The 10,729-nt window shown below is 48.4% G+C and overlaps 1 protein-coding gene across 1 annotated transcript; it reads left to right on the forward strand.

Moving 5' to 3' along the window:
* The first annotated feature begins 1,908 nt into the window (after positions 1 to 1,908).
* LOC140219304 (uncharacterized) lies at positions 1,909 to 7,268 on the forward strand. The gene is made up of 2 exons (XM_072289086.1): positions 1,909 to 2,193; positions 6,649 to 7,268. The coding sequence occupies exons 1-2, from the start codon at positions 1,972 to 1,974 to the stop codon at positions 6,781 to 6,783; spliced, it is 357 nt and encodes a 118-aa protein (XP_072145187.1). The 5' UTR covers positions 1,909 to 1,971; the 3' UTR covers positions 6,784 to 7,268.
* The last annotated feature ends 3,461 nt before the right edge of the window (positions 7,269 to 10,729 follow it).

Here is a 10,729-nt window from a genome sequence, read left to right on the forward strand (position 1 = left end):
TTAAAGGCACTGGTAACAATGACGGGGAGGCCAACACGGAGCAACTAAAGTAAAATATGTTCGAGGCAGGCATAGAACTCCGTAATATTACCAGGATGAGGTCTCTAGCTAAAGCACAAGTAACGTTGAATTGGTGCAATTTATCAGTAAGCTTTCATGGTGAAGATCTACAAGCGGGTATTCGGATATAACCTAAAGGAGGAGGTTATTTTGCACATGTATCGCAATGTCGCTTGCGACTTCGTTACGCCGAAGCACTCCTATGCCGAGAAAACTGCACATCAGCAAATTTATCAGACAACCACGTTTCAGTGAAACATAAAAATTGGAACTGATTCAGGCAGTCCAGCAACGTATCAAGAGACGAACTGATTCGTCAAACTGCTCACATTAAGATGAAGCAAGGAAAGCTGCCTTTCATCTCGCGAAACTGTTAGGTCTAAGAAAGAAGTCGCCTCATAATAGCCACATGTTTGACATGTCGGCATGAATTAGTACGCCGTAACATCGATTGGCGAAGAGAAGACGGTCAAATGCCTTATCGTAACGTAGCGGCATGGGCGGCTACACTACTCACTATGCGACCAACAATGAAATATTTTTTGAGGTGATGCTTAAAAATATGAAAATATTACTTCCACAGAGATTCAATTCATTTCATATCAGTTGAAAACAAAGTTTTGCGATTCCGGTTTAGTATTATAGGGCTAATCAAAGACAGAATGCGTGCATTCCTTGAAGTGCTGGTATATATATATATATATCCTCGGCTGTAACACTATAAAAATGTTCTCCGATTATGAATCAGTAATATACGGCTAGTCAAAGGCAGATCACGCTAATTCCTTGAAGACGTAGAGATTTATTTTAGGTTGTAAGTTTGATAAGTTGTTTGCGATCACAGATTACTATTATGCGGCTAATAACGCAAGATGTCTTTTTTCATTGAAGCGCTGCTACGTATAAGCAGGAGCACTTCAAGGAACGAATACATTCTTTATCAATGTGGCTGTTTGTTGGGCAAATTGGTATTTGCTAAGGGACATACTTTGCCGGGAGTTAAGACTCATATGAAAATAAGTAATTCAGCGTTGCGTATACGTGCTTTTTTTAGCCAAAGTGTTTTTGAGGACATGAGTCATCGAGGTCGTCCGTTTCAGGTGAAACTACAGCCATCACGGATAACTGTCGATGTTTTGCGACCTCTAGCTTGAGGCCACAGTCGAACTGGTTTTCCGTTATTATTCTCTAATAATTTGGGGTCTATAGTAGCTTCCGGCCATGTCGTCTGCTCTCCATGTTACAGCACTTGCACAGAACTATTAAGAATACTACTTTTGAATTTATCATTCGACTGTGTGAGCAGCAAAGCTACGTGTCCTGTCGTTTGACACAATTTATTTTCTGCTTCCCTTTTACCTTGCTCCCCCTTTTTGGAGCGGGGATGGGGGCAGTGGCGGGAGCACTACAATGACGAAACCCAGAGACAGAAAATAGAGGAACGTCGTCTGGATGCTCTTAGCAGCTGGGCTGCTATTCTGAACGCTGCCCAATTTCGCCATATTGGCAGCTATGATTGGCTGTCTCGGATTAGCTCAAAACGCCAACACAGAATAATTTAAGCGTGTCCTGAACAGAACATGCCCTTAAGTGCTGCGGATTTATTTACAGTGTTGCTATCGGCAATGACGTGAAAACGAGCCAGAGCGGACCGTCGCCGCTGGCCCGAAGGCCTCTCCTGCAGTGTGGAGGAGTGGCTTTCCGGCATATTGTGGCTGCTTAAACGCGCAAGATGGCAGACCTACGCGCAACTCTGCTACCTTTGGCAGGATATATAGCAACACGTCTGTTACAAGTCTACAAGTCCGTTATACGTTGGCTCTCCACGTCTCTCGCACGCAGTTCTACCTACCAGAGGAGTTCTCGCCGGGCGCGAGGGGCCTGTACCGCGACGGGCGTCAGGTCGCGCAAATGGCTAACGAGTCCCTGCCCAATGCCAGCATGTACGAAATCCACGAGGTGGCCCAGACGAGCTTCGCGGCGCACGCTGCCAGTTACATTCAGTGGATGGCCGAGTGGCGCCCCGCCTCGGCAGGTGGCGGAGATGAAACCACGCTCGAACTGGACAGGCTCTTTTTCTACCTCGTCTGCTACTCGCAGTGCGGGACAGAGGAGCGTGAGCGTCTCAAGAAAGTGAGCATCTCACCCGACTGTTCACGAAACGAGGCCGCTTATGATTCGATTTCTTGCATGACTTTCGCTTCATGCAGCCTCTATAACTTTTTAAAGGTACATTAAGGAGAAAAGTTATTTGAAGTGTGTTAGTAAATGACCCTCCTTAAGAACCAAAAAGTCACTGTTACCGTGAGAAGAAGTTCGGTAAGCCCGAAAAGACGCAATACAGAAGACGGGTGGTGGCGTTTTGCCCCATGACGTCATGGATTTTGACAGCGTCTGCACTCACCTAGTTAACTTCCTTCTTTAAAAATGAACCACGTTGTATTCAAAAATAGTCAGCAACTCAACTTACAAAGTTTCAAAAACATTTACATAGCCACGACAGTTCACATTGAAAATCGTGACGTCACACTGACGCAATTACCCTGTCGTTAGGCTTTAAATTCAAAAAATAAAACCCTGACCTTCATTTTCCCCTTGGATACTCCATGTATTACCTCAAAGTTGACTCAGATAGAGCTTTTGTAGTAATGCTTTGTCACTGTAAATTCGGTGCTTCTCTTTAGGGTGCATTTTAGCGCCTCAAATAGATCCCCGTGGAAAACTAACTTGAGAGAGAACTAAACTGTGGGTTTTGACGTTTCCGAAAAATAACGAACTTTGAGAGATGTCGCAGTGTGGGACTCCAGGTTAATTTCCACAATAACTTTTTTTAAGCGTTAGGTTATTTGGTAAAATTCAGTCCTTCAACGCATCAACCCATCAACACATGGTCACTTCCGCTTCTAACCATATGACTGGAAAACTGTAATGAGAGGTCATGTGATGGGTAATGTGATTAGAAATTTCGAAGAAGTGGGAAGTGAAGTGTCAGGATGGCGCGCGCCCGTCAGTGGACAAGCGCCGAAGAAGAGTAAGGAAAAGAATCTGTCAGCCCAAGCACTCCGTACAAATGGTCAACCAGCGAAGCTGAAATGTGCGCCCCGGTGTTTATCACTGGGTGAATACCGACGGCTCATTAAAGTCGTCCTCAATTATTGGTCACGTCTTTGTGTTTAATTAATGACGACGATGAACTTGAGAACAGTGGCACGAGCGCGTTCGCGCGGTAGCGCCGAGGGGCGAAAACGAGCCAGCTGTAGAAGACGACGCTGGAGCCAATTTATTTATTTATTTATTTATTTACTCATTAATTTATTTATTTATTTATTTATTTATTTATTTATTTATTTCTCAAATGCCCCTGGAGAGGTGTTTTACATGAGTGGTGGCCAGCTTCAAAGAAGAATGTGTTCGATGGCAGTCCTGAACGCAGTCGCACTGGAGTGGTCCGCCGCTTCTTCAGGCAGATCATTCCAGTCTCTCGCTGTACGTGGATAAAACGAATGCAGATGAGGATGATGTGCGCGCATGAGGGGGCTATACTGACTTTGAATGATTGGTCCGGGATGAATGGCGGTGAGCGGGCGATATGACGCTGTTACCAATCGGGGCTTGATAAAGCTTGTGATATAGAATGAGCCTGGACACTTGACGTCTCATTTGTAGTCTAGAAAGATTCGCATTAGATTTTAGCGCTGTGACACTATAGTATATGAAGACTAGCAATGAAATATGAAGGATAGCCATGGAAGATAAATCGGGCTGCGCGGTTTTGGACAGATTCAAGCATGTTAGAAAGACTAGTATGATGAAGGTCCCAAACTGAGCATGCGTATTCAAGTTTGGGCCTTACCACAGATTTGTAGGCAAGAGTTTTTGCCGAAGGAGGGGCAAATTTCAAATGTCGCCGGAGAAAGCCTAAGGTGCAGTTAGCCTCGTTAGTTATTTTAGCTATGTGAGAGTACCATGAAAGATCGTGCCTTAAAATAAGCCCTAAGTATATATAATAGGTCACAGATGATATTATTGAATTACCTAAGAGATATGAGGGCGCTACACAAGAATGCCGACGATTGAAAGAGATTAATGAGGTTTTATTTACATTTAATGACATTAACCATGTCTTACGCCATTTTTCAATGCTGATGATGATAGTTTTGTGTCTACACACGCACACGATTCTGGGGAAAGTAGTCCTTAACAGCTTTGCCGTGAAAGATCTCGCGCTTTCAGCAGCGCTCGCTTGTGGCGGACGCTTCATCGCGCATGAGGCCCCGTCAGCAAAGCTCAGAGTTGCCAGTTTTCGCGACTTCTCGCCGAATTTGCTACATTTAGGGGCTCCTGGCGACAGAAAATTGTGGTTGGCGACTTGGCTACTTTATGGCTACTTTTGGCCGTCGTAATTAGTATAGGTGGTGTCTAAATCACACTCCCTCCAACGGCTCTCTCGAAGCAACAGCCCCAAATGCCCGATCTCTAAGGCCATGCTTTTGTGTCTTGCAAGCTCCGGAAGCAAATCCAGGAGCTGAAAACATGACTTCCATGTGGCCAGTGGACCTCTTCGACTCGTCATCCCGGGCTGTCCGGGACTGCCCTAGATTTCTTCATACACAACGCTCATTGGCTGAAATCAACGGCTCGGCAGTCCGGGACTGTCATGGGCGGATTTTGAACAGGCCCAGGCTATGTTTTTGCATAATTCGCTGGACGGACGCTCCAGATAGTGTCCTAATCCCACCCCCAGCAACGGTTACCTCTATAGGAAATATCGAAGATCATGCTTCTTGGCGACACAAGCGACTACAACAAACAAAAACGCGTCATGGCAGCCACGACATTACAGGTGCCAGTAGGGCTATCTTTATCTACACTTCATGCAGGCTCGTGTAGACTAGTGTAATGCCCGGCGGAGGCTATGACGTTGTGGCTCCCTCGGCTGTAGCCAGTCAGAGCAGACAGCGCGTCATATTCTGCATCAGCAGACGGAAAGCGCCTGATCTCGCCCTTATTGGCTGCGTATATGCCCTTGCCTGAAACTAAACGTTAATGTACGAGGTGCCTTTCATAAACAAATCTAGACAAACTGCCGCTAAATACATCGCGAATGCGCAGTTCATGAAGAGAACTTCTCAATGCGTATAATACAGCACGCAGTCTAAAGCTGCCCTCACCATCCGTGAGTAAGATAATTTTATCTTCTTGGAAGATTAGGTCGCCCTGCTCCGTGACTGGTCACGCCAGCACTTCAATACCGTCCATGCAGCGAATATTCAACTGCCGTCGCTATATCAGCGTCGATAGTATCAGGCAAAATGGCGCCACGTGCCTGGAATGTCAGCCTGCTTGTTTGTCGCCTGCTGCCCACATTCATCGAAACCGCAGTGTAAAAAGTGTAGTTTCCATGCTACACTACAGCTATAAAAATGGCTTCCTGTCGGTGGGCAGAGCTACACTTTCCCACACCAAAAAAAAAAAAAAGAAGTTAGTGGCGTTTCACTTCGGGAACGCGAGTTACGCACACGTGTATGGACGCCACGAACGTGCACAGCAAGCACCGCGGCATCACCCGCGTGGTTGCTCAGTGGTTATGGTGTTAGGCTGCTGAGCACGAGGTCGCGGGATCGGATCCCGGCCACGGCGGCCGAATTTCGACGGGGGCGAAAACACCCGTGTACTTAGATTTAGGTGCACGTTAATGAACCCCAGGTGGTAGAAATTTCCCGAGTCCTCCACTACGGCGTGCCTCATAATCAGAAAGTGATTTTGGCACGTAAAACCCCATAATTTAAGTTTTAAGCACCACGGCATCGAAGCACAAATTGAAAGGGCGCGAACGTGGTCGCGGATGCTACATTGTTCTTTTATGCCTTCTTTTTTTGGCTTTACCATCAACCGTGATTTTACAACAGTAATAACTCATATGAGATTTCACTAGCGTAATCTTCTCATTATCCTGAATTAGTCTAAATGAATATTTACATTGCGTGCTTTTCAAGATCGTGCGCTATATTCTTACGAACACTGCCTTATTCGCGAAGTTCTTTGAAGATAGGTTGTTTTGGGCCTATTGATTGGTTTATCGGTGCGGAACTACTAATGAACCAGGGATCATATTTTAACAGTGCGAAAAAAAAATGCCTATTTCTGACTGTACATATAAAAACGCTCGCATTCATCAAACAAAAGTTGCTCCGCCTGCATATCGAGACGGGAAAATCTCTGTCGAAATTGTGGCCGAAAATTTTCTCGTTATCCTAACTACGACGCCTGTCTTCGCCGTAAACTACAGAAGACCTAGGGGGCCTTCTGGATGTTAAACTCAATCTGCAATGTGTCTTTATCTAATTATTCCTCCACTTACCCATCCTGCCCCCCTCTTTTCGCCATGTGCGCCTCGCCCATACCCTATAGATATTTCCCGTAGCCGTATATAGTCTTGCTTCGGGATGTCCTAGAGTTGTCTTTCGTATATATCCCTATAGGTGTCTCCCTTACGATCTTAGTTCGGGGCGCGAATCATATAGTGTGTCCTGCTGCATATATTCCCATGCCAACTGAGATCAAATCTTGCCCGGCCGTTTTATCCAGATGGCCGCCTGCAACGTTGCCCTGCCGGCGGCGCCCCGTTTCCGGAAGGCGTTCAACTGCAGCCCTCAACACCGACTTGTCACGGACTTCACGTGGCCCGAACCCCTAGTGACTGCGACCGCAGAGCCCTCTTAGCGGCGCGCGAACCCTGATCGTGCAATGTAGTATACTCGAAGGGCGTTACCGACAACACCTGCGAATGGGCGCACGCACCTCGCGTGCGAATTTTTCTATCAGAAGTATTTTCTGTGGACAATGCAGCTTCGTGGCATCCTATACTATCATTACTCTACGCATACTCTCTTCTCCGTTTTCGCGCTGCCTGCTTTTATGTACCAACACTGGGAAAATACCTTTCGTGTATGACATTTTACTGAGTGACACTTCGTAATATTTCTTTTATCATTTTTTTTTCTTGCTTTAATGTAGCGTCTTCTTTTCGCTTTGCTTCTTACCTGCTAGGCGCACGCCTCTTGCACTCTAAATGAGCAACTATTGTCATCGCGAATTCATTGCTTCCCTCTGATGTGCTGTTGTCAACGTGTGCCTAACACGTTCGCTTTGTGCGTGCAGTACGTACATTTGCGACAGCCGCAATAAACCACGAGAGCTCGATGCTATGCCAGCTCCACCATTTGGCACGTTTATGTTGAGATCCTTATTAGGTTCTGCATTTTGTTTTTGTCTGCATGCGTAGTATTACGCATGCTTCCAGAACTATTCATGCAATGGCCGCTTGACCGAAATGTTCGGCGAATTTCGACATACGTCATTTAGCGTTAGTAACATTAATGCCTCTGCAGCTTTTTGCTTGGCAAGATTTCGAGTAACCACTGTGTCACCGAAATTTATTCGCGCACAACATCACCTATGCGCAGCTGTTGGCCCAGTGCGACCGAACGTGTCCTGTCGTTTTAGCATAGCTTTAAGAACCAGTTTATCGCACTTTAGTTTATGAAGCTAAAACCTGCTGTTCAACAGTGTGTGATTGCTCTTGGCGAGTGCCCCAGAACACTATGCATGTATATTGGCGATGGTGATGGTGACATTTATGACACCATCAGATGACATTTAGGCCGACGGCAGCTTTGGTGGCTCAAAGCTTGTATCCAGTTCGAAGAACACTCGGCATATATGCCAACAAGAACCTTGCAACGTTTCCAGCCGCGTGTAAAGAAGCTACATTACCTGCTTTAAATTTGTCTATCTACCCCGGCAATAACTAAGCTTGCTATTGTTTCGCTTCTAGAGAGGCGGGCCCAAGTATGTACGTTTGCCGGAGCTGCGTGTGAAATGTAATAAAATGAAGTTAGCCTGTGTAGCAAGCATGTGACGCCCCCTCAGGCATAATGTTCGTTCGCCGCCAGGCTCGGTGGCCTGCCAAGCTCGGCAGGTAACATTGGTCACCACACTGCAAAAAACACCGACGAGCACGGCTGCTCGGCGGTCAGTCATCGTTCAGCACCACCACGCTGCGGAGCGTCCGTCAAACGGTGGGTCCCTCCCTTGTTCACGAACCCGGGTGGATCGTGACACGGGCGACGAAGATGGCATAATCGTGACAGCCTGTTTTGAATATGGAGTGCAAATTCTTACACTGCACAATTCCAACTCCTCTCTGTATTTAAATGAAACAAAATTTACAGAGGAGCAATTGTTCAGAATCCACGCACTGTGATCAATGTTTTACGAAGCATCGTTTGGGGAGCTGTAGAACGCTACGGGAGAATGGTGGTGGTGGTAATAAACTTTATTGAAAGGGGGAAGGGTAAAGAGGGACGTGGCTGAGGGTTAGAGCTCAAGTAAGGCCCTGGGCCTGCTTGGCCTTTTCCGCCCAGTCCACCAGCTCAAGTTGTCGGTCGACGTCCCCGGAACTGAGCCAGGCTGTCCAGTCAGTCTCGCTGCTGACGGGGGGATGAGAGAACGGGAGCGAGGTGCATTCCCACATTATGTGTGTTAGTGTTCCTGTTTCTGAACATAGCCTACATTTGTCGCTTTCCCTGCCCCCCGTGATTTTGTTAATGTATTTTGGGTGTGGGTATGTATTTGTCTGAAGTCGCCGAAACGCGACCGCTTGCGTTTTGTCGAGTTGCTTGGCCGGTGGTGGAAGCGCGCGACGCCTCAAGCGATACCGATGAGCTATTTCATAATAGGTCTCGCAGGGTTCCTCGTGTCTCTCCTCCTCATTCACGCCGTCCGCATCCGCGGACGAGGCTCGGCGCGCGAGATCTCGAGCCAGACTGTGAGCCGACGCGTTGCCGGGCACAGCCGCGTGAGCGGGGGTCCACACGAGGGTTTTCAAGCCGCTTAGGGGGCGTCGTGTGAGGACATGGAACGCCTGTTTGCAAATCCTACCACGGACGAAATTGCCGATGGCCTGCTTGCTGTCGCTGATGACGGTATTCGCTTCCGCATGCATGGCCATGGCAATCGCGGTCTCCTCCGCTTCCACCACTCGGCCAGCCGTGATTGTTGTATATTCTATCAGTCCTCCGTTGTGATCCGCTACCACCGCGGTCATGAGGTCACCCCGAGGGTGTCTGGCTGCGTCTGTGTAAAGCACTCCATCTTGCGAGCCGTAGCGTCGCCAAATGGCTTCACTGCGTGCCTGCCGACGGCCCTGATGGAACTCGGGGTCCATGTTGCGGGGTAGAGGTGGGGCATAAATATGCCCCCTGACCTTTCGCGGAATCGTAATGTACTCTGTCCCCTCGGGGATAGCCTCGAGACTGAGCTTCCGGAGGACTGTGCGGCCAGCCGGGGTTAGCGAGAGACGACGGATTTGGGCTGTGTGGTGAGCGTCTAAGAGCTCCTCGATCGTGTTATGCATGCCTAAGGCCTCTAGCCTTGCGGTGGCCGCGTGGTCCGGAAGGCCCAAGGCTGCCTTTGTGCTTCGTCGGATCATGGTGTTTAATTTGGCTAAGTCCGTGGCTGCGAGTTTGACATATGGTGTCGAGTACATGGTTCTGCTGGTTATGTAAGCCTGCACAAGCCGAAGCAGATCGCCCTCGCCCATGCCGTGGTGCCGATTAGCCACCCGGCGAATGAGCTGTAATGTGTAGTTGGTCGCCCTCTGGAGTTTCTTTAACATGAGCCCGCAGCGCAGCGTGTTCTGAAAGTCTAGCCCCAATATTTTGATACTGGGGCGCTCCGGGATGGTAAGTTCTCCGACCTTAAGTTCAAGGAAGCACCTTCTCCGTGGTAATCCCCTGGGACATCTGCTTCTGCCGGGCTTGATCAGTAGGTATTCGTCAGGCCTCTCGACTCCGCATAAGCTTGTACGACGTCGATGCCGCGTTGCATGATCTCTTGAAGAGTTTGTGGATCATCCGCCGCTGCCCATAACGTCACGTCGTCAGCGTAGAGGCTGTGGTGAAGCCCAGGGATAGAGCACAGCAATTCCGGGAGCCCGCGCATCGCCGCGTTAAATGGATGAACATTGTCTAGATTTTTTTTTTTTTTCAAGGTGAGCAATCGCGTGACGCGGGCGTGCATGTGACAGCAGCAGCAAGACAGGGACGACGCTGATGGCATGAACACGTTTCACTTATGTTCTGGCAAAGAAAAACATCAAGTTCCTCGATCACCTCGGTCGATTCTGAAGGTGGTGCAATGTCGCACGGCGAATACGTAGCACCGTTGGCATGAAGAAAGGACGAGAGAACGTCAGCTGGTCCTGAAGCCGGGAAGGGGGGGCAGCGGGGGAGGTGCATTTTAAGACACTGTCTCAAAGCGCTAGCTGCCACCGAGGAAGAGTTGGGGGAAAATGCAGCACACTGTCGCTTCTATAAACAACTTGTTGGTGTGCGACGTGATGCACGGGCGCACCCAGGCCCATCGTAGGTGGTCGGGCGAGGTAAGAATGGGTGCGAACAGAAAATTTTAAAATAGTGCTTGCGAGCAAACGGAAGCATGCTACGTACGTGAAGAAATGGCGTTATTCTCACTGCGCATGCACCATACGCCATCTTTCCGGGGTTTATGTACGGTACGCTTAACGGTTAGCGCGTCAGGCCGAGATGTATCGAGAGGCCGAGGTGTATCGGAGGGCCGAGATGGCCGAGCTTCGATCTTGCCGTAG

This window comes from Dermacentor andersoni, chromosome 7 (assembly GCF_023375885.2).
Source record: "Dermacentor andersoni chromosome 7, qqDerAnde1_hic_scaffold, whole genome shotgun sequence".
In the NCBI taxonomy this organism is placed as follows: Eukaryota; Metazoa; Arthropoda; class Arachnida; order Ixodida; family Ixodidae; genus Dermacentor; species Dermacentor andersoni.

What these genes read in the sequence shown, in the direction of transcription:
- LOC140219304 (XM_072289086.1), top strand. Translation starts at nt 1,972, where the DNA reads ATGGCTAACGAGTCCCTGCCCAATGCCAGCATGTACGAAATCCACGAG. An exon ending in AGCGTGAGCGTCTCAAGAAA is followed by an intron (nt 2,194 to 6,648) that starts GTGAGCATCTCA and finishes CGTTTTATCCAG; the next exon opens with ATGGCCGCCTGCAACGTTGC.